Below are 24,260 nucleotides of genomic sequence, written 5' to 3'. Positions count from 1 at the left end.
TTTAAGCAGTTTAATGCATTGTATTAATTGTCGCCAATAACAGGCTAAACATGCATCGAGATTATTGTTCTGCTTGCTGGAGAGAACGATACAGTCACAGTGTAATAATGTCAGTAATTGAAATGTAATTGCTTGTGAAGCGATGCATCTCTTGTTGAAGCAGAATGGGGTAAACATCCACTCATAATTCACAGTGACTGATACTGCTGACACTTTATGATAATTGTGATAAATTGACTATTTTAGTTTGATTCATCATCATTTTAAACAGAAATGATAGGCTGGATTACATGGAATAACACTTGACTTAATGACACTGAATGGAGTGTTATTGATTATACAGGAGTAAATGGGGTCTAATTTATTAATTTATTTTTAGCTTTAGTGTATTTCTGTTCTTTCTCTCTGCCTATTGCATCACTCTGTTTATAGTGTGAGTGCATGTGAGTCTGTCTATGTGTGCATGTGCTTTCATGTCTCTGTTTATGTGCTTTTGCATGTAAGTCTGTGTGAATGTGAACCTACACATGTGTTTTGGTTTCCTGTTCAGTACAGAATACAGTAAGACCACTTCCTCTCTCTGTTTCAACCCTGGGCACAGGTAGAGCAGGTGAAGCATGAAAGGCATAGCAAAAGGTCAAAATAGTCTTTGGTCCAGTGCTATTGACACCTGTCTCGTGACAGCTATAGGCTTTAAAGAGCCTTTAAATTGAAAATCCTCTGAAGGGCCAAGGACTGCTAATTGAGTTTATTTAAGTCAATAATTCATTCCAGGTGAAGTGAAATCTAGAACACCTTCCAAAACCAAGGGCAAGAGATCACTGGTTTCATCTGTACCAGCCCTAGACTGCTGTACTGGGAAACAAAGTTGCACATGTAAAAAGTCTCACTTTCTCAAATACTTCCAGAGCCCTTGTACCCACTTACTAGCTCTCACTGGCACTCATGGCAATCACAAAAAGTCTGTCTAATAAATGTACCTTGAAGTCCTTCCAAATGGATTGCTGTTGATCAGTGTAATTTAGGTCAGGTGTAAAAGTGTGTTATGTTAAGAGATCACTTCATATTTGATTCCATTTGGTGCCTAAATTGGTCACAGGTGCCACAGGTCCTGTAAAAAAGAGTAAAAAGGCCCTATCACGTCAGACTGCAACATAACCCACTTTATTTCAGTGTATGACCTGCTCAGACAGAATTACAAAGGACTCATTTTTGTCTGTCTCTTTTGCCTGATTGTGTCTGTGCACAGTGGGAAGAGGTGAGCGGCTATGATGAGGCCATGAACCCAATACGGACCTACCAGGTGTGCAACGTGCGCGAGCTGAACCAGAACAACTGGCTGCGCAGTGACTACATTCTGCGCAAGGACGTGCTGCGCGTCTACGTAGAGATGAAGTTCACCGTCCGTGACTGTAACAGCATCCCCAACATTCCGGGCTCCTGCAAGGAGACCTTCAACCTCTTCTACTACGAGTCTGACACGGACTCTGCCACTGCCAACAGTCCCTTTTGGATGGAGAATCCCTACATCAAAGTGGACACCATCGCACCGGACGAGAGTTTTTCCAAGCTGGAGTCGGGGCGTGTCAACACCAAGGTGCGCAGTTTCGGGCCCCTGTCCCGGAATGGATTTTACCTAGCCTTCCAAGACCTGGGCGCCTGCATGTCACTAATCTCTGTGCGCGTCTTCTACAAGAAGTGCTCCATGACTATTGCCAACTTCGCCGTGTTTCCTGAAACGGCCACGGGCGCTGAGGCCACCTCACTGGTCATTGCTCCAGGGACCTGCGTGCCCAATGCGCTGGAGGTGTCCGTCCCCCTGAAGTTGTACTGCAATGGTGATGGGGAATGGATGGTTCCAGTGGGATCCTGCACCTGTGCAGCTGGTTTTGAGCCTGCCATGAAGGACACACAGTGCCAGGGTGAGTGCCTGCTAGATGCTACTCTTGACAGGGGTTGCCTTACTGAGGTGGCAGGGTCGGGGTCTAGCTAGCATCCGGCAAGCTAGGCCACCATTTAGCTAGCATTTGTGGTTCACCATGGTCAAACCTGAACTGTTTTTCCAAAACCCAACTTTGAAGGTTAAATCTAAGACTAGGGATATTTGGTCCTGGCAATTATTTTCTTGCAAATATCTTAACTGAAGTGATGAAAAACATGGGAGCTTCTGGGTGCATGTCTCTAAGGTTATTTCCTCAATATTTGGAACTTGGAGGAGCCTGGTTGTGGAGGAAAAGGGCATTTGACAAGAAAGTATTATTATTCCCAATATGTTTGCTATTGCATTCACATATATGGCAGCAAGAAATATACATTTTTTATTAATTATCAAGGAAAGCAAAGAAGTGTCATTTAGGATTCTCCTCCCCTCTCACCTGTATATACATCTATACAGGTTGTGTCTGCTTGGTGGTGTAACATATGCAAAGCTTAACAGGAGTTATGATATATTTGTATAAGCATGAGCAATTCATTCAAAGCCTCAACAAGTATTTTCTGGTTTTATAAAAACTCTTGAGTGAGAGGATATCAATTTAATTGTTCAGCAACGTCTAATTCACACCGTTCAGTTCTTGCACACAACAGCTCAAGGTGAAGTATACCGGGAGAAGCCAGTATGAAGTATTAAAGTAGTTAATCCATCACATTTACCAATCTACCAATCACATCCAATTGACTCATTGTCAGCTATTCCTTGTCATTAACATAATTTGTTCCACTCCCTACATCCAGAAAGCGAAAGGGTCACTTTTGGACCACAGAAAAGGTATTAAGATTTATTGTCATCTTTAAATAAAATGGTTCAAATTTCAGTGGACAATTGCAATGGAATTGTGTTTTGCATAGCGAAGGAAAAAGAAACATAAAAAATCAAAAGCGCAAGATTTAGCTCAGCATTTTTAATAAGAGAAACTGCATGTATTACTAATTCAGAGTATTAATCTGTCAAAACCACCCATATGTAATATATTAGCATCTCTTGGAAAGTCTTTATTAATGGAGAACTTAATGACCGGTATTCTTATTCTGACATTATTCTGTCATTGTGCTGGATGTGGGGCTTGTTGGAAAATCTGGCATACATTAGTCTTTCTTTTTTGTTTTGTTTTTCCATGGTGAAAGTCCTGTCAGAGCTTGCTGAGGTCAAAGCTCAGTAAAGTGTAGGATCAGGTGAAGGCAGGCTCAGTAACTGTAGGTGATCAGAAATGATCTGAGGGGCTCTGTCATGGTCTCACTCTTTTTCTAAGGCTCTGTTTCCAAACTCTTCCTGCCTGAAACCCCCTCTCCTCTCTGTGATCCTGAACTTGTCCCTGCCCATAATGTATGCAACTGATGAGGATCAGAATCCTTCCCCTCGCCCTTCTTTCATGGAGACACGAGTGTGATGTGCAAAGGAGAGGGTCGAGGGGCGGTGTCGCATTGGGTTGTAAATCCCATCGCTTTGCGTTTAAAAACTCATTTGTTTGCTCTCAACAGCTCAAGGTTAAAACCCTGGTGACTGTGCCTGATAAAAAACAGCCCTCTAATCAAGGGGCCGGAAGCGGCGAGGGATAAATCTTCCTACCGTGGCTCTCCTGCGCCTCAAACTGCGCTAATCCGAAGGCCGTTTCGCTCATTAATACCCAGTCAGAGCAAAGAGGACACCCGCATGAATATTAATCAGTACAGGGCCCACCCCCCCCTTCCATTCCCATTTTTTCAAACTTTCAATTCCAGCTAAAATTTTAATCAGTTTTTTAAGCTGCTGTTGCCTTCGCTGCATGAGAGGATGGAGTAAAGAGAGAGAGAGAGCTGGACTGCGCTTGTCAAACGCCTGCAGGATTTGCATTTTTCCCTTTTTATTTTACCTCCCTCTCAATCAGTTGAAAGGGGAATAGATTCAAAAAGGCTGACTATAAATGCCTGGAAACCAGTGATCAGCACTTTCCCTCCTTCAGAAGTGCTCTCTCTTTCTAAATGGGAATACCCCCCCCCTCATGCCTTCCTCTTCCTTGTGGCTAGCCGGTGTGAAAGACCACAATGTCCTTGCTCTACCCACAGCAGGGCTGCATTGCACCTGTGCTCTCTTCCCGGCTTTATCTGACCTGTTCTTCTGGATATAGATCACTCCTGTGTTACAGTTACAGTCACCAAACTACAGACAACACGATGCAAACTCTGCACAGTAAAGAAGGACACACAGGACAGTGGTGGACATCTCCTTAGGTGCAGATACAGCCTGACTGCCTGCTGAAAGACCTGCATATCAAACTCCCCAGCAGCTGTGTTCTTGATCGAGGATCTTTAGACATGCAGTATATTCTTCAGATCACCCAGCTCTAACCAGTTCTGTCTTTCTCCCCAGCCTGTGGTCCTGGAACCTTTAAGTCCCGCCAGGGAGAGGGACTCTGTTCTCCCTGTCCCCCCAACAGCCGTACCAGCTCCGGCGCCTCCACCGTGTGCTCCTGCCGCAACGGCTACTACCGTGCAGACAGCGACACGCCTGATGCAGCCTGCAGCAGTGAGTACCGACCACTGAGGCCGGGACCATGCTGGCAACCAGCACACAGACACCCACAGGGACGGGCACACTGACGCGCACAAAGACATAGACTGATTAACAGACAGGCACAAACACAGGCCAATGTACCGACAAGTAAAAGCACACAAAGATTGCTTGACAAACCGAGGAGCACACAGCCACAGCCAACACATTGACATGTACAGATAATTAAACACTAACATATACACAGATATATGCACTAACTCACACATGCATTAAGATCTATACACACATGAAATTCAATGGGAACATTCCCACCCTCGGACACACACTCTCCAAACTACGCCCCTCCATCTCTCATACAGACACTCCCTGTCTCACAAATTCCCTGTGCTGTAGACACGAGTGTTGGCTGTACAGACCCCTGGCAGCACAGGCCTCTTTTTAACAGAGTGTGGGTGGGGGAGAGAGGTGGGGGGAGTTGTCTGAAAGCAGATTGAAAAAAACTCAACTTCAAGGACGACGACGACACATCAGCTTCCTGGCTCTTTTCAGAGTTTTCCATCTCCCTGTCTGGAAAGGCACACTGCGCTTGTGTGTTTGGCACCATCAGTTCTCACTTAGCTCCACAATTAGCACCGCAGTTAAACTTTATCAGTCGGCTTCTCTGTATGAGATGCAACTGAAGAAAATACCACAAGGCAGAACCTCGCTGTTGAAGCCAAGACGTTTATCTACTGGATGGACGAAACAGAGAAACCTGAATTCCAGCCTGCTGCTGATGGTTTGTCTGGGTTTGTTTGACTCTCCCACAGCACAGAGAGATAAGGCTTTAGTAATTGGATAAAGACAGCCACTGGGCTGCTGCTTGCACTGCCCAGAGTAATCTCTCCGCAGTCCTGCAGGAAACAACGCAACTTAGACTCTTAATCCTGCTGTCCTCCCTGCTTGAGAAACTAATAAATCCCGTCCCGTCTATAACAACTATGTATTCATGAAATATGCATAATTTATATTGCAAACCCAGTGCCCGTTTTAAATAAATCTTGGATGTCTTATTCTAAAGCCCATCTGCACTTGGTGAATGTGTTCCACAGTGGGAGAGGTAAATCCGGGGTATTAACCCCATCTCTCTGTCCCCTGGTCGTACAGTCTGCAGTTTGGAGAACAGATGATCTGTTTTTCTGGGATGAGTTTTGGCAAGTGTCTTAACTCCATCTCCATTTCCCGGCCTCACTCCCTCTCTCAGGGCTGTTGTTTGGCATGTGTATTAACTTTCCCTCCCTTTCTCTTGCAGTCTCTGTTTCTTCACCATCTCTCTCAAGGATATCGTTTGGCAAGAGCATGGATCTGATTCTCAAGATGTGCTTTGGCAAATGATAATGATTAACCCTCTCCCTCTCCTCCTCACCCACCCCAGCCGTGCCTTCTGCCCCTCGCAATGTGATCTCCAACGTGAATGAGACTTCTCTAGTCCTGGAGTGGAGCGAGCCGCGGGACTCCGGTGGCCGCGACGACCTCTTCTACAACGTCATCTGCAAGAAGTGCCAGGCGGACCGGGGCATGTGCTCCCGCTGCGACGACAACGTGGACATCTCGCCGCGCCACCTAGGGCTGATGGAGCGCCGGGTCGCCGTGCGCAACCTGCAGGCCCACACACAGTACAGCTTCGAGATCCAGGCTGTCAATGGCGTCTCCAGCAAAAGTCCCTACTCCCCGCAGTATGCCATCGTCAACATCACCACCAACCAGGCTGGTAAGGCAGCACCCTCATCTTTTTTCTTGAGGTTCAGACTGAAACTGCTTCTGTCGTTAAATGTGGCATCATTTTATTCCTTCACGCATTGTAGAAAATACTGTCCTCCCAGGTTCCCCAAGTGGCAAAGGGCTTTTTTGTATATCTGAGTGTGTTTCTGTGCGAGTATGCGTGTGTGTTTATGTGTGCGTGGGGGACCCTCTCCCATCCAATGGTACTGACAGTAGGGAGATTATCCCACTCCATCTCTCTGTTTCCTAGGCTTTCTGTTTCAACACAAAGGGATTTCGAGCCCCTGTTTGCTCTTGGGGCAATGGACCCAGTATCTGCGATTCTTGTGTTTGGGTCACTGCGGGGGTGAGAAAGCCCCCCACATACACATGCTAAGACATGGGGACCACGGCTGTTCCATCATCAGATTATCTGGCTCTTTCTCCCAGGGTGTCCTGCATATTCATTTACCTTTTAAGAAAAAAAATAAATAAGGGTATAAGCCTCAGGTAGTCATGGTTACCCAGTGTCTCAGCATGGGGAGGCCCCCTAATCCTGGGGCTCACGTTACTGGGGAATCTGCCCAGGGAGCATTGTCCTTGAGGTAGGGGGTGGCTATTATAAAACCAGAGGTGGGGAGGCCTCGGGAGTAAAAAACGGGGGATGGGGAGAGGATGGAGATCAAGAAAGACAAGAAGAAGGATCAAAGAACCGGACTTATGGCTTGAAAATCCCTTAACAAAACAGGGGAGGGAGAATGCAGGAGGAGCAGGAAAAGGAGAGGGGGAGGACAGAGAAGGGGAGATGACAAACAGATTGAAAAGTAAGAAAATGAAACGAAAAGAGGAAAGCTAGAGGAGAAGAGCAGTTTGGAAGACTAAATAGTCACAGAAGTGGAAGGATGATGGAAGCTGATATGAGATGAGGGGCAACCATGAGTGGGAGAGAGATAGACGAACTTGTACTAATAGGTGACAGGGAGATGGAGAGAGTGACAGAATGGGAGAGAGGAAGACAAGGGGTGACAAAGAAGGATGGGAAATGAAGAAATGGAGCAACAGACAGGTGAAGAGATGGTAGAGATGGCTACCAATGGGAGGCAGCCTGTGAAACTGCTCCAGAGTGAAGGAGAAGGAGAGAGAGCAGAAGAGCCTGAGGCAGTGCGTATGGTGCAGGGTGCAGTGTGTGATCAGACAGCTGAATCACCTGTCACAGCACAATTAGGACCTATTGTCTGAGGAGGCATCATGGCACACAGCTGCTGAGACAGCTGGACAGGCCGCAGTGGGACATAAGTATAGTCAGGTATCTTTCCCTACTCAAACTTTTAATTTTATATCATAGCTTAAACATTGAATAAAATATATTTCAATTTCAAATGTATGATTCAACAGTATAACAGTATAAAAGAAATAAGTCTTACATAACAGGCAACCAAACTGGAAAACTACACAACTCTAAATGATATTTATACTTTGCATAGTGTTGTCTTATTCTTATTAAGTGTAATACATGTTGTTTGAAAATTACACTCATCTTGTGCTGTGAGATTTCTTCTAGGTTCAGCAAACACACATTTGTCCAAGGAAGTGCTAATTAAGATTTCTAGTGAAGGAACATATTGAACTCTCAGCTTGTAGATGTGTATAGTAATTCTGCAGCTCCATAAAAACACATTCCAAGGGTATTTTTGAAGCAGGTGTCCATATTTATAGAGACTTACTACGACAACATAAAATATACTTTTAAAGTACACTACATATACTCTATACTACTAATTGAAATACTAAAAAATGTAAGCTTATGAATTAACCTGGAAGAGACTAGTCTGAGTTTAACAGGGTACCAAGAAATCAAACTATAACTATATAAGTTGAGTCCAAAAACAGAACTGGGATGGATGGTTGAGACAGTATAAAAACAAGCGAGCTGGGGGACTGCTTCATGGTTTTCACAATATATCACAAATTTCCTGCTTCTCCCACTACAGCCCCATCTGCTGTGCCTACGGTTCACCTGATGGGGGCGACGGCGAGCACCATGAGCCTGTCCTGGCTGCCCCCTGAGAGACCCAACGGCATCATCCTGGACTACGAGATCAAATACCATGAGAAGGTGAGGGGTGTTTGCCAGTGAGCCTGTGTACCCCAGCAGATCCAAACACACAGAAGGAAGCATCCTCGCCACATAAAAGTAAATTTCAACAGTGAAGATGTCAGCGTGTGTTGTCACATTTTGGGGATGCTATAAAAAGTCTTGCTGCATTCAGATGCCAAAACTCTGAAGCTCAGAAATCCCCTGCCACCCTCGCAATTTTTTTTTACATCTTACTAGTTATATATGGGTTTATACTGGCATACATTGTTTTTTGTTGTTATATATGAATTCATAACCAAAAATATGGAAAACATACAAGTGAACATATTACTCTTTTTTGCCCTTTTCTTTATCATCTCCCCCTTAACACTCTCAGGGCCAGGGCGGGGCGATCGCTCACACAATGACGGCTCAGCGCAGCAGCGCGCGGGTCGAGGGGCTGAAGCCGGGGACCCCCTATGTGGTACAGGTGCGAGCACGGACCGTGGCGGGGTACGGCCGCTACAGCAGCCCGGCGGATTTCAGCACCAACCTGCAGAGTACGTCCATGCCACCTGCTCAGACTTTCCCAGTTAGCTTGCTGCCTGCATGTCTCCATCTAATGCACTAAGAGACTTACTCGTTATATGGTAACTAATTTAGCAGATGGTTTTATCTGAAGTGACTTGCAGAGCCTGGATGGCTCAACAGGGACCTCAGTGCAATGCAGTGACACAGTGAATCAGGGGCAGAGCCTGGACTTGACCTGGAAGTTTCTGCTCACAGGACCTGTATCTTAACCACTACAACTAGCCTTCATTTTACTTTACGCTCCAGTTTACTCTTTCAGAATGAACTGTGGTCAGGACTTATAGGTGCACTCTCTTCATTCTGCTACTTAACCTGTTTGCTGGAGAGTGTGCCACAGTTTACTCTGTCACTCACCCTAACACCCAAGTCACTATAATCCACTGAGAGATCTGCTGTTACCCTTAGGGCAGGAAAAGACAAGCCAAGAAATTAAATCAATGAAGAAATGAATACCCCTAAAGAAGCTTTTTAAGTGGACAGATTGGCAGCCTGCCTTATGGGCAGAGTGTGAATCTGCATGCTTTATATAACTTGCATAACTGCAGTCTGCATTTATTGTGTTCACGAGTCTTGAGTTAACTGCTTTACTAATTCATTTATATAAAAGAAGGAACAGTGTGTTTGGGAATGAAGCAGCCTCAGAGGGCACGCCCTGTTTACATTTGTGACACTGTCCCTGTCCCCCCCCCCTCCACCCCACAACAGATGACCCTGAGAAGTCCCTGCAGGAGCAGCTGCCTTTGATTGTGGGCTCAGCCACAGCCGGCCTCGTCTTCATCATCGCTGTAGTGGTCATTGCTATAGTCTGCCTTAGGTGAGTCTTTCCCTTTACCCCATCAGTAACTGACACACTGACACAGTATTTCATTGATAATGTGATACCAAAAGACTCTGATACACTAACAACCCAATACTCTGTTATACTGATACACTATCCTGCAGATATCCTGATACACTTTGACACTTACTCAAGTACCCTTATCCACCAATGCCATCTCGAACACAAAATGCCAGTTTTCCTTTTCACAACTCTTCTGTGCACTCAACATTTCTATTAAATCCCAGGTTAGACTGATCTTCAGATTAATAATCCTCTGTGCAGAAAAAAAAATGGATTTTAAGGTTGCTTTTCTGTCCTTGCTTCATGCTTCAACATAGCTTAAAATGATTTGGCCTAAATGATATTTAGGCCAAATAAGAACACTAAAATACAATGTTTCCAAATGTTTCTGCTTTCATTCTCCATCCTGTTAGATATCTTGCTTTGCAAAGACTGTTAACAGCCTGATATGTGATGTTGAAGGGAGGGGTTGGTGTACAGGAGACCCAGTACTCCCATCATAGCAGATATTGTTTGTTAATTGGAAAGGTGAGCTGAGCTTGTCCCTTTGTCCCATTGCAACACTCTTCCCATGGTAATGATTGTGAATCACAGGGCTTGTACACATGTGTCTGCTAATTCATTGGGTACCTTGGTTAATTGTGGTCCACCTGTAGATAGGTAGTTTGTGAGTACTCAGGCTTTGAAAATTACATTGTCCTGGTGTCCCGGTGTGTGCCACATTGAAGTGAAATCTATTTTCCTTTTCCTGCGTGACAGAATATTGAAAATTATTTTCCTCCCCTTTTATGGCACTGTTCATTGCTGTGCAGTGTCCCCTTATCTTGAGTGTCTCACGCAGGGTCTCTGCAACAGATCTCTGCATCCCTCATTCGAATTGGAAATGAGATGTAAATCACCAGAGGATATCATTGCCCTGGTTACTGGTTAGGCAACAAAGAAACAAATTAACATCTAATTTTGAAGTCCTCCCCCCCATTCTCCCACAATAATGGACTGAAACTGACGCTAAAAAATGTTACATGAAAGGAAAGGATTGAATGTGAAGAAGACAACATTCACAACCAAGCAGTTTTCTGCACTGTCTTAACACTTACACTTATTTCTAGCAAAATGTTTAAACAAAGCTACTAAAGTAATTCAAAAAGCTGCCAGGTCAGTAAGGTCAGAGCTTGTGTTTTGAAAGCTTTAATTAAAAGAAACACAAAGGGTTGCGGAGCATCAAAAGCTTTTTATTGTTTCCTTTTCAGTTATCTTTTGTTTGTTTCTGCTTATGTGTCTGGGGACTATAATCAATGCTTGATTACTGTTGTAATTATTTTTGGGGATGTATAAATCAGTGCTAATAGCACCCTGAGTTCTAAGCAGTGATTCGTGCCAAGTTATCTGGCTATGCAATAGTGACGCCACCTCCCATACCGATACAAAATTGCTAGGGTGCAATTAATCTTCACCACACAAGTTCCGGAGTTGCTAGTTTGAGGTGGTGCTGTAAAATAAAATAAAACAAAATTAGAACAAACTTTTTTTTCCCAATCCACGTTAGATGAAATTGTCAGCTGTGTCCATGAGGGGTGACACTGCCTTGTGTTTAATTCACAGGAAACAGCGGAATGGATCAGAATCAGAATACACAGAGAAGCTGCAGCAGTACAGTGAGTACTATGTCCTAGGCTGCAAGACAGAGAGAGGGACCACATCCTTTAGACCATCACAATTAAATTCTGCAAACAGCAGAAGTTGTTAAATGTCACAACCTCTTTCAGAAAGCTGGTGTAGGAGTCTCCGTAGGCAGCTGCTATTCCATAGTGTGGCACTGGCAGTTTCTTTTTTTCCAATGGTGCAGTAATCTCAGCATAGGGGGATGAATACAGCCCATAGTTGCACAGATTCAAAAAAGACCTTCAGAATTCAATAGAAAAATATTTTCTTCACACGTGTATTCAACATAATGTTTTTGGATGCTTGTGCAATTGTTTTCTCTGGTATGTAATTATGTGGATCACCCTTGATTTTTAGGGGAAAAAAGTCTTTTCAGTTCAAGTGTATGAACTCGACTGAGATCTCTGCTTATTCTGAATCTCTTCTAGGATAGAACATTTATATAGACATATTATCAACTAATCACTTACAGAGCTGCTGTGCCACGATCCTGATTTAGGAAGTGTTATCTGATTGCGCCTTACTTTCTCTAATTTCTGACTGTACTCCACAGTCACCCCAGGGATGAAGGTCTATATTGACCCTTTCACCTATGAGGACCCCAATGAGGCTGTCCGTGAATTTGCCAAAGAAATTGACATCTCCTGTGTGAAGATTGAGGAGGTCATCGGGGCAGGTATAGCAGAGGCAGTCGATTTAAATTTTTTAAAGAAAATTTCTTACATTTGTTAGGTCCCATTGCTTCCCAACCTCACCTCTACTGACAAATCCCCCACTGTCCTCCCCTCTTTATCAGGCCCACGACGCAAACCCTCTACTCTTCCTCCATCCTTCTCTCTTTCCCCTCTCCCACCCTCCGTTCTCTCCAAGCATTAGCCCTCTCTCCCTCCCTCATTCCCTCTACCTCAGTTGACTTCTTCCCTGCATTGCCTTCTCTCCTGGATCCTCAGTTCTCACCATTAACTGTCCCTCTCCCTCTTTCCCTCTCCTTCACCCCCTACCTTTTTTTTCTCTCAGGCGAGTTTGGGGAGGTCTGTCGTGGGCGCCTAAAACTGCCTGGCAGGCGGGAGATCATCGTGGCCATCAAGACTTTGAAGGCGGGGTACACAGAAAGGCAGAGGCGGGATTTCCTGAGCGAAGCAAGCATCATGGGCCAGTTTGACCACCCCAACATTATCCGCTTGGAGGGTGTAGTAACTAAGAGCCGACCAGTTATGATCGTCACAGAGTTCATGGAGAATGGAGCACTGGACTCCTTCCTGAGGGTAAGAGAGCAGTACAACTTTACACTGGCATGCAGACTCTGGCAGCTCTGCACACAGAGCAAATACCTCTTTGCCCAATGCTTTTAAGTACTGAAATAAGCTCAGAAAGATTTAATTAAACCATTTGCTCAATTTAAGTGTGACAGTCAGTCTAGCTTATTCATATTCAGAACCAGCCTTATGACCAAAAACAGAATTGCCTCTTACATTATAAAGGTTTACAATGGCATTCCCCATTAAAAATTAAGTGAATGAGAGAAATTGCTAAAAATTTAAAGACAAAGCAAAAGAAACATACATGAAAGTCACAAAAATACTGGGGTAAACCTTAATTCTGTTGCAGATCCTGGGCTCAGTCCAGACATGCATTGCAACACTGGCAGCTCCCTATCATAACACACCTAATCTGTCTGTTATAATCTTTTTGGCTTCCTTTCTTTTTCATAAAGAAAGGTCTTAACCTCATTGCTGTAGATTCTGTGACAAATAATGTACCGACACCCCTCGGTGGCCCCCCTTTTTGCTGACATTTGGACAGAACGCAGCCGGCAATGAATCACTACAGTGAAGGAATATTAAACACCTAGAGACACAGAGGGAGAAAGGGACAGGGCGAGACAGGGACCAGGGGGAGTGAGAATGAGGAAGGAAAAAAGCAATAGCATGCAAAATTAATCTTTATGAACCTTGCCTTTCATTCGTCAGAAGATGTAGAATGTAAGAATATAAGAAAGGTTATAAATGAGATGGGGCCACTCGACACATCTTGCATACTTGATTACTTGTAGTCAAGTAGTGCAAATCCATCTATTACTTCAAACAATCGGTAAATTCCATTTTGAAAAACAAGGATGATGGGCTTGACAGACACCTACCACTACAAAAAGATGCCTTCTTTTCTTAATACCCTTCTGTATAACTATGTCCTTATTTTGTTGTTAATCCTATGGTTGTCTAAAATAAAAGAAGTAGAAGGCAGCTCTTGCTGTTCCTGTGATGATTTTCTTAAAGCATGGCAGCTGTGCAAAGTTCAGTGCACTTCTTTGAAGGAAAAATAAACTCCAAATGTTACCAAATGAAAAAAATATTGCATAGTGGTCCTTCTAATCTGATTCCATCGCAAACAATAAGATACAACCTCATTTAAGGAAAAAAGAAATGTAATGCTATTTATTTTTTCCTAGTTAAACACTGGCAGGGGACAGATGGGAGTCACTTGAGAACAAAGATAAATGCCAAATGCCAAAACATGAGCAGGGAGTCAATCCAATCCAAAAGATTATAGACAGTCATCCAATACATATTAATTGGTGCTCAAGACTTCCTGATGCCTGAGACATCCTTGATCATCAAAGGAGAGTTCGTCAAACATAAAAGCTTAACATACATGGCAGATCTGTAATTCACAGCAAGACACAATTGGAATCTATGAGAAACTTATAACATTCTGCTCAAGGAGAAAGCACAGTCTGAGAGTCGCAGAAGGAGAATTAGGCAGAACCTGTACCAAGCCCATGAGAGCTTAACATTTTTCTAGCCCAATCAATGCAAAGTGAAACTTCATGCCACAGCAACATCCATACTGTGGTTTCCATGGCAGTGAAAACTTTAAGAGATTCAAGAGATTAAGGATTCAATTTTCTTTGGTAAAGAAGGGAAACCCAAACCAAAGTGGTTACCAGTACCAAGCTCCAAAGAACCAAACTACCCAGGCGTCCTTAAGGCAAATGCGTGGTGTCTGGGATTTGATATTTGACATGAATGGAGTATGGTCCTGATGATGTTCCACTGCCCCGGGGAAAAAGCATGTTATGAGATGGTGTAACGAACTGACCACCGCAGCTGCAGTTCTAGCCCGCTCTCCGTTTGCAGCAGGATCACTACACTACCCCTTGAGTTTTGACAGTGCTGTTGAAATCTGAAAAACACCATAATGATCTTCATTAACCCTAATTCGGCCCGGCGCTGCAGTCTGTAATCTGCTTGTAATGGAGAATGCTGCTGCTTTGATGACGGGAAAGATAAAGATCAGACAGATCTCTCTCCCTCACCCCTCTCCATGTTTCCACTTGCTTCCCTCATGCTCAGCAACCCCTCGCCCCCCTAACCCCTCCCCCACTCCTTGGCAGTTCGGCAAAGATGCCTCATACATTTCAAAGTGCAGCTGCAGCCCTGTTCCCTTTGCACTACTGCTGTGCTGAGACGGAGCAGGAGAGCTGGAAAAAGCCAAAGAGAGGGAGAAGTACAACTTCGGCCTCGCTCTCTCCTTCCTTCTTTTTTTCCTTTGATTCCAAGTTCAAATACTTCGTTGGCATAACAAGTTGAACAAGAGGATCTTGCCAAGGATGCGTAAGATTATGCAACAAAAGGGCAGAATTGCTATAAAAAGTAGTTATCACGTGGGGCTCACCAAATGTATGTCTCAGACCCAGGAAAACCTCTGCTCTCCCACATTGTTTCCTTAGTACTGACCTGCTCTGTCTTTCTCCCTTTCTCCATGCTACAGCTCAATGATGGTCAGTTCACAGTGATCCAGCTGGTTGGGATGCTCCGAGGAATTGCAGCGGGGATGAAGTACCTCTCAGACATGAACTATGTTCATCGTGACCTCGCTGCCCGCAACATCCTGGTCAACAGCAACCTGGTCTGCAAAGTGTCGGACTTTGGGCTGTCCCGCTTCCTGGAGGATGATCCCACAGACCCCACCTATACCAGTTCACTGGTAAGTCTTTGTATATTACTGTCTTACTACAAGTGGCTGTGTCCTTGTTTTATAGTGTCTGGCATAACATTTATGTGTCTACTGTATGTGCTGTGTAACTGTCCTTTATCCGATGTCCATATGACTGTCAGTCTATATGCCTGACAGCATATCCTAACGTACTAGTGATATAGAATCACTAATGAATAGTTGTAGTGTAGTGAACAGAAGAGTGGTGTCTGTGCCCAGCAGTATGTCCGATAGAGTATGTGTACCTGATAGTTTGTCCTTGTGTCTCTCCACAGGGAGGAAAGATCCCTATCCGCTGGACAGCTCCAGAGGCCATTGCATACAGGAAGTTCACTTCTGCCAGTGATGTGTGGAGCTATGGGATTGTGATGTGGGAGGTGATGTCATACGGAGAGCGGCCATACTGGGACATGAGCAACCAGGATGTGAGTGTGGAGCGTGAGAACTCATGTTACTCTTTCTCAATTGCACTTGCTGTTTGTGTTACTCTCATTGTATTTTTCTCTCATTCTAAACACTTACAGTAACACATGACAATTAACAAGAAACACACACTTGCTAGTATGCCAAGCAATTAAGAGCTACTACAGAAATTATGCAATGGGTATCATTGGCAGAAATAAATGAAGAATTAAGGCTCACAGAACAGGATGAATCGAAATCATAAACAATAAAACATTTTGTCTCTGTGCAGGTGATCAATGCAGTGGAACAGGATTACAGACTCCCTCCGCCCATGGACTGCCCCACTGCTCTGCACCAACTGATGTTGGACTGTTGGGTGAAGGAACGCAACCTGCGGCCCAAGTTTGCCCAGATTGTCAATACACTCGACAAACTCATCCGCAACGCTGCCAGCCTGAAAGTTGTGTCTAGCACGCACTCAGGGTAAGCAGCCCACAGACTGAGAGACGGAGATGGTGTGTGGGTGTTGGTGTGCTTGCTGGAAGAGACAGACAAGTCAGAGAGAGGGTAAAGAGACAGAGCAGGGGGAACACCAGCATAGAGCATAGTGGGAAAGAGAGGATAAAGAGAGAAATACAGAGAGAAAGGGAGTTAGAGTGACAGAATGGAGAGATTAAAAGATAAGGGATAGGGTGAGGACACAGAGGGCAGGCAGAGCTGCTGCTAAGGTGATTGTTGGAAAGATTGAATGGGAGTAATTAGAGAGATTAAGGGGCTAGTAAAGGGAATGGTTTTAATTAGTTTACTAATGAGATTTTAAACAGACCAGTGGAGAGGCGGTCCCCTCAGGGCCTTAATGAGAGCAGAGTGCTGCTGGACCCCTGCACGTATTGCAGGACTAGAGAGAGCAGTGGATTGTCAGGAGAAAGTGAAGACTGACAGGAACACTGGCGAATAAGAGCACTGATATTCAAAATGTTCCCAATGACAGTCTTGCCTCAGTATCTTGCTAAATGACTCCTTATGATGAGAGAGGCACTGTAACTGAAACTTGAGTGTGAATACAGTGGCAAAGACTGCCCATCTGTCTGTCCACCTCTAACGCAAACAAACCAAGGCTGGCTCCCTGCATGCATCTGGCAATACGTGTAAGAGAGATCCTGAGCATTTGTGGTCAGGAGACCTGGCGTGTGTATGCATGTGTGCGTGATGCAGAGCATCTGAGGATGTCTTTGTTGGCACCTGGAACTGGTCTATGTACCCTTTCACCTCTTCAGAGTCAGCTGATGAGTGACCGAAAATGATAATATTTCTGACCTTTCCCACTGAAGTCAAAGGGTGGGGGGCAACTCCGGATGTTGGGTCTGGGGAGCCTGTTGGCACAACAACGGTCACTGGCAAAGTAATTGACTCCTTTAAATTAAACTGCAACAAAGGGCCATTAAGGAGTGGAGAGAGGCAACTCTCCTCAGTCCCAGCACAAGCTTATTAACATTGCTGCCCTCCCAGCTGTCTGCACCCTGCTCCTCAATAGAGCCTCTATACAGCATTATTAGCTTCTCTTTTTTTTAAATTGTTAATTAATTTAAAGCCATCAAAAGATGATATGTCTCCCAAGAGCAGTAGACAGTAGTGCCCTTTCTCTTTCCTTCCCTCTCACTGTTTCCATGTCTTTCATGCCATGTCGTTTAGCACACTTTGTGCTTTGTGACTCCAAAGAGGGCTGCTCTTCTGTGTAGTTTTGAAACTGTCTCTTTCACACACCATATTGACTGCAGAATGGCTTCATGTTTCTCTGCTGTTGCTTAATTGGTTGCAAATCAAAGAAGAACCCAAGACTTAGAGTCTGTGAGGAGCAATGTCAAGCACATCCTTTGACAGTGACAGTTCAGCCTGGTGTAGTATGCAGGGACTGATGTAGATGATCAGAAGCATCAAACTTAGTACCTTTGCATTGCATTTCTGTTCTTCTTTCCATAATTTACTCTGCTGAATTTATGTCACAGCTTTGCACGTTTTTTTTAAGATGATCATTTTAATGACATTTTATATTTGGCTGTGAAAATACAGGATAAATTACCATGGTTTATCAGAAAATTAAAATAATTGAAAAACATGTGGCATTGTATAGAAAAGGGAGCTAGCAGAAAGGGATCCCAGAGATCTCTGTTTGGTACCAAGTACACAGATACATACCAATTAGGTTTGGGGAGGCAGGGGTTGCCAGTCCATGTACCCCTCTTTGTCTATTCACTCTGCACGTTCCTGCAGTGAGTAGGGGTGGTGTTGTTTGGGTGACAGTAGCCTAGGAGGGATCAGGGATGTGCTGCTGGCTGGGCAGTGTGGGGACCCCTGCAGGGCGGGAGGGTGAGTGTGTCAGGGGAGGTGAGGCGCAGACTGATGCAGGTGTCTCTCTCTCTGTCCTGCAGGGCATCCCAGCCCCTCCTGGACCGCTGCGTCCCTGACTACACCACTTTCACCACTGTGGGGGACTGGCTGGATGCCATCAAGATGAACCGCTACAGAGATAACTTCGTCAACGCAGGCTTCTCTTCCTTTGACCTGGTTGCACAGATGACTGCAGAGTGAGTGAGAGAAGGAGGAGGGGAAGAAGAAGAGAGGGAGAGAAAATTAAGAAAAAAATAGAGAGACAGGGAGAGGGAGAGGGGAAGATGGAGAGAAAGGAGAGGGAGAGATAAAGGGTATGGGACATGGGGATGGAGAGAGGTGGGAAAGAGGTGAGAAGAGGTGCAGGGAGAGAGATAAGGGGGAATAAGGAAAGAGATGTAGCAGCACAATGAAGGAGAGACAATGAAAACGAGCTGAGAAAGAGAATAAGAGGCAGAGAGAGGTAGTGGAACGCAGACAAGGAGAGGGAGAAGGAGGCAGGGAGTGTCTGTGGAAGGCTGCATGGGCAAGCCCAGTGTGTTGGGTTAACCCTAATACCAGGGAGCAGAGGCCAACAGATTGTTAATGGACCCATGGTTCAGTGAGTCTTCACAAATTAGAACACCCAGAGGAAGCCAGCTTTCCTGTATACACTTCCCCTGTGTTTATAACAGGAAACAATACCTGAGAAGATGAATTGTGCAATTATGATAAAATAAATTAATAAGGATAATAATGAGAACGAAATTGACCAGGCTAGCCAGGGAAGGGGGAGGGAGGCTGGGGATTGGAGGTTTTTGGAGGCAGGGGGCAGGGAAGGGGTAATCTATTTCAGTTTGGCTCCTTGGCAGTTGCACAAAACAGTGATTTTTTTTTGTTCTTAATGCACAGTAATTCACTTAATGGTTTTCATTTATTCTCATTTTATCCTCCATTGCCGCCATTATCGTGAGCTCAGTGATAGGGAAAAAATACAATTAATTTGTGCAGAGTGGCTCTGATGAGGGAGGAACGTGGGGAAATGAGGCACTGATTGCTGGCACACTGGCTTGGGGAATAATCACGTTACAGTCTGAACAGTTGCCGTTTGCTTCCTGGTGTTCAGTGGTTGAACCATGGCACCAGCCTAGATTTACACCTGGTAATTGAAGACTAGGGGTTAATCGCTGGTGATTTCTCCTCTCCACACTTGTCTGTACATCCCTGGCACTTTCATCCAAGCAAGTCTGTGGCATTTGGAAAAGCTGTTTCATCTTTTGCTGTAACAATAAGTAGGAACAGAGCAGTTTGTGCACTTGACCTTTCCCTGGGAACAGAGGAGAGCTATAAACTGTATGCTTTAAAGACTGTGTGTGTACACATCCCATGTCAATAGCCTGTCCTCCAGTCACAGAAGGGGTGGAAGTGATCTCTGCACAGCACCAGGGACTCTGCCTGCTGTCAGCCATTTTTTGTAATAACTGGCATCTGCTAGTCCCAGTGAGACCTGCCATCATATGAATGCAGATGGGTGCAGCAAATAGGCCTCTTGTCTGATGGGCCTCCTGTATGATCTCTAAACTGTCGCTGTCTACCTGGGTAGCATAGCATGTCATTCCAATTGTGTGTTTCTTACATGTTTTTTTAATAACCATTATTAGAAATGCTTGGTAAGATTACATTAAAATCCATTATATTTACAGTTTGCTCAAAGAATATTGTAGCTATTTTACGTTGCTAATCACATGTATTAATTGAGATTATAATAGCACTTTGATATGAACTTGTTACTCCCCAGTACTGTGTATAGACATTGTGTGTGTCTGTCGGCCATAGCTGCTGAAGAGTGATGTGCATCTACTCCAAAATGTCTTAGCCCAGACAGCTAGCTGGCCTTCCATATATTTGACCCCCTTCTTCTTCTTTCCTATGTCTGCAGGGACCTGCTACGGATAGGGGTGACACTAGCAGGACACCAGAAGAAGATTCTGGGGAGCATTCAGGATATGCGTCTACAGATGAACCAAACGCTGCCTGTCCAGGTCTGAGAAGGAGGGACTGTGCCAGACAGAGCCAATCAAACCCCAGCTGCCTGACATTCTCTGCCAATCAGAAACTGGCTTGCAGTGCCTCAGACACCCTCCCCTTTCCATGTTATTACTGTGTTTCCACTTTATTAATATGATTATTACTATTACTTTTTTAAGGTTTTTTTCTTTTTCTGATAAAAGCGCGTTTGCCCACGTGTGTTTTGCATGCATGCGTGCGTGTGTTTGTGTGGCGGCAGACTGGGACTTTGCACATTTTTATGAACTGAATTAACAAGCTGGGGCTTCCTCTCCTGAGCACCCGCCTCTGTCCAGCACAGCAAAAGCACGGACCACGGGGATGGATTGAATACGGACAGGGAGACCAGCTGAACTTCAGAAGGAGTCTGAAATGAACTGGAGCTAATCAAGGGAAAGGAAAAAAACAACTACAAGCCAGGAAGAGGCTAGAAAATGTTGATCTCCTGTCCTTTGATGGGGTTTTTTTGCGTGATCTTTCCCCATCTTCATATTGAAGATGGTTAATTTACAGAAAGAGGGGGGAGGGCTCCGTGCAGAGTGGTTGGCGACCGCCAGTGCAGAGATGGCGATGTTAATCCCGTTGATCCCTAAAGACCGACTTCCTCACCGGACATTGGGACAAACAGCAAAGGCTTGGATTTTTCAGTTGTCCAGACAAGAACGTTATTTTTGAAAAACAAGGAAAAAGAGGACAGGCAAATTTGGAAAGGACCAAAAGCTCCTTTGCCACGTCTCAACTCTGGTTCTACTTTTCTCAGACGATTTTCTCTTCCTATTCTATGTTCAGAGGCTGCCATCTTCTCGTGGCTGAAGGACATCAGCAGGACCGTCTGGGCCTCTGAAACTGTTGCTAGGTGGCAGGTCTGGTCAAGACATGACATGGCCTAGGATCTGCGCGTGTATCTGAGAGAGCGGGATTTCACAGACAGCTGTCTCTCGTGCAACACAGAGGAAAAGCAGGCGTGCAATATATCAATATAAGGAACAGTTTAAGGCTATGGAAAACTGTTATGTATTTTTTATGGGATCCAAACAAAAAATATGCATCATCTGAAAAGAAAGAAAAGTGCAAAAGTGGATTTCTGCCTTTTCTTTTCTACACAGCTTTGAAGAGAACGTTGTTTTCCTTTATTTTCTTTTTCATGGATCTATTTATTTCTTCCAATCCCCAGACTAGAGGCCATCTGAACTGTGGAATAAATAAATCAATCGCTGTGGGCACGAGATGCGCACACGGAGCGATAATCATTACAGACTCAGTGCGAGACTGTTGAATACTGATTTGTTTTTGTTTTCTCTTGTTGTTGTTCTAAACAGCCTGTATATTTCCTAACTGCCCCCTCCCCCATAAACCCAACTAAAATGATGCAACAAAAATGTGTAGAAGGGTTGTTCTGAGGTGCCTTCATGGTGCGTACTCCAACAGCCTGGCAAGACCCGAAGACTGGGAGGGGAGAGGGTGGGACAGCTCCTGTCCTAGAGTGAGAGGACGAAAGGCAGGCTAGGGAGGGGGGCTTCAATCCCATCTCCTCAGGGTTGCCCCCGGCCATGGTATAGAGCATTACACCTGTTTTGTTCTGAGCTATGGTATTATGGGACAATGACACGGTGATGTGTAGGAGGTAGAAGTTGTCTCCTGCAATCAATGTCTCTCCAAGCACAGCCAATTGCCAGCCTAGCTCTATGGCTACCATTTTCTTTTATTCTCCTTGAATTTATCTTCTGTTGATTGTCGCTGAGGTCTAAAGAAACGAGCCTTGGCAAGAAAAGGTTTTTTATTCCCATGTGTATCTATTACTGCACAGTTCATATCAACAGAGCCTTGCAGCTCCTCTCTTCACATGTATCTGTCTCTGAAGCCTGTGCCAGTTCAGAAAGGGAGACAGGCTGTAGCCCCCCAGACCACACTGAAGCCCCCTCTGTGCTTTCTTCATAGCTAGAAATTACATGGGATGTGATGGCAGAGGCCCATGCTGCATTATTCATACCTGTGTTAAAAGACTTCTCTATAGCTTATTGTTATAAGCATGTGATAGACTCTATTGAATCACATTTTAATAACACAGATTCATGAAGTATAAATAAATAATTGGACCTCATTTACCTTAAAAATACATACTATAAATCTTTTCTGAACAAGATTCCATCATCATTGTACACTAAAACTGATACTGTCTAAATGCAAGACTCCCAATTTTTTTTAGAAAACTCCCATGTTAGAGCTGCCCACTGCTGGACTGCAGCGATGCTCTACAGACCTCAGACTCGTGGTCACTGGGCCATGTGTGAACATAGAGGACACACCTGAGCTCTTGCACTTCAGCACTCTGCTATGTAAATATGTATATGTTGTGAATGTATAAATTACATCACACACAAATCATATTCAGATCTCAATCTGCCAGCAGTGGGAGGCTGGCTGTGAGGTGCAGAGGTCAGGGAGAACTGAAGGAGTTTCAAGGAAGAGGTCTGAGTCAGCCGTACTGTAAAAGGCCTTTCAATCTTGTCATGTCCATACAGTGCAGCTGAAGCTGGCTGGCTCTGTACCTTAGTCCAGATGCACAGTTACATCACAGTCCCAAATCACAGATTTCAGTGGAGTCCCCAGTGCACCTCTACCACTGAGTCTTGCCACAGAGCTCCTTCAGAGAGCTGAAATGCAGCATGCCCTCACGGAAACCCAGGGCTGAGATCTATCCTTCTATGTGTATGTATTTAAAAGCCAATCTATTTGTCTAACTACACACTTTTGTTGGACAAATGGAAGACACGGCCCTCTGGTCCTGAGCCTGTCAGAGTGATTAAGGCCGGTTACAATCTGCTGTTTCTCATGAATACATTTACTGCCAGGGACAGATAGCTCCCAGTGATCATCTCTCTTTCCTCTTATCACCAACTGCATCCAGTCTCTCTCTCTAATCGGGGCACTTGTTAGCAACCCAGTAGACACATTAAAAAATGACAGCTGTCCCCAAACTCTTAGCATGGGAGTCCAAGAAAAACTATAAGGCTGTATAGCCTAGTAACCCTGTGAACTACAGGGCGGAGAAAGTTCAGGGAAATTATGAATAGCAGAACTTAAACAATGAATGAAGACAAAGTAGAGGCCATTTTGTCCCATCTAGCTTCCATGACTGTATGATTTAACCATAAGACATAGTTAGTAAATGTGCCCTGGCATTTATTTTAATTTCTGGAGTCAATAATACTTTTTTTATTATGCACACTAGCAGCTGTTAAGCAATGCTACTAGACCCCAGCCCTCACCTAAACTCACAGCCATGAAGGAAAGTTGCGAAGTTCTATTTTCTTACTTTCTCTTTCCCTTTTTAATAATTTTGACAAAACTCCCCCAACCTCAAAAAAATTTCAGATAGATAAGGGCTTCTTTAACCCAGAATAATAATTGTAAATAGAAAGAGTAGAAATAGTAATAATGAGATAGCAAATAATGAAACAGCAGAGGTGCACAGGAGAAACACCTGCAGAGAGAATGCCATTTCTTTCTTAATTACAGTCTAGGGGCCATTCATTATTGGGTTTAGAAAGTTTTAATTTGGGAATCCCTGGACAGAACAGAATTCAATCTTATTGTGCAGATTTTCTGCTGGTTTCCTTGCTTTAGTCTATGTCTTTGTGTCTCACTTGGCCTGTGTGCTGAGGTGGGCTGTCCTTGTATGGACAGTGCACAGCACCGGACGAATTAGTGATGAAGATGTAGCCCTGGCAGTGAGCTTCAGGCCCTGGCTCAAATCAAAGTTTCGACCTGCTAACCAATGGCAGATTTCAGAGGCATCACTGGATGGCAGCTGTCCATTTCCAGCAGGCCCCTGGCATCGACCCAGTGGCGTCTAAGTGGGATCCGGAAGAGATTTTCTCTGAGCACTGGGTCATTTAATTAAGATGGATAATTGGCCTAATTGGTCCAGATTAGTGTAGAGGCAGTAGTGTACTTGGAGACAGAAAGCTGCCGTTAAATACTTGTTTGTGAAATTTATAGTTAATTTGCAGGTGGTAGAGGTG

The 24,260-nt window shown here is 44.5% G+C and overlaps 1 protein-coding gene across 2 annotated transcripts in view; it reads left to right on the top strand.

Annotated features, from left to right (window-relative positions):
- ephb3b (eph receptor B3b) overlaps positions 1-21,623 on the top strand; it is a 63,523-nt gene extending 41,900 nt beyond the window's left edge. Inside the window, exons 3-16 of one of the 2 annotated variants that reach the window (XM_088612395.1) lie at positions 1,250-1,922; positions 4,346-4,501; positions 5,904-6,239; positions 8,221-8,345; positions 8,704-8,866; positions 9,603-9,711; positions 11,341-11,393; positions 11,954-12,076; positions 12,418-12,665; positions 15,172-15,387; positions 15,672-15,821; positions 16,091-16,284; positions 18,231-18,386; positions 20,108-21,623. In XM_088612395.1, the coding sequence (XP_088468521.1) occupies positions 1,250-1,922; positions 4,346-4,501; positions 5,904-6,239; positions 8,221-8,345; positions 8,704-8,866; positions 9,603-9,711; positions 11,341-11,393; positions 11,954-12,076; positions 12,418-12,665; positions 15,172-15,387; positions 15,672-15,821; positions 16,091-16,284; positions 18,231-18,386; positions 20,108-20,216 (2,811 nt within the window). In that variant the 3' untranslated portion in view covers positions 20,217-21,623. The remainder of the gene's footprint in view (positions 1-1,249; positions 1,923-4,345; positions 4,502-5,903; positions 6,240-8,220; positions 8,346-8,703; positions 8,867-9,602; positions 9,712-11,340; positions 11,394-11,953; positions 12,077-12,417; positions 12,666-15,171; positions 15,388-15,671; positions 15,822-16,090; positions 16,285-18,230; positions 18,387-20,107) is intronic. The other variant, XM_088612403.1, reaches the window with a different exon arrangement.
- Positions 21,624-24,260: the final 2,637 nt, after the last annotated feature.

The sequence above is a fragment of the Lepisosteus platostomus genome, chromosome 2 (genome assembly GCF_059453375.1).
Source record: "Lepisosteus platostomus isolate fLepPlt1 chromosome 2, fLepPlt1.hap1, whole genome shotgun sequence".
Classification (NCBI taxonomy): Eukaryota; Metazoa; Chordata; class Actinopteri; order Semionotiformes; family Lepisosteidae; genus Lepisosteus; species Lepisosteus platostomus.
Note: the sequence above shows the minus strand (reverse complement) of the source record. Positions and strands in the feature narration are given on the sequence as shown.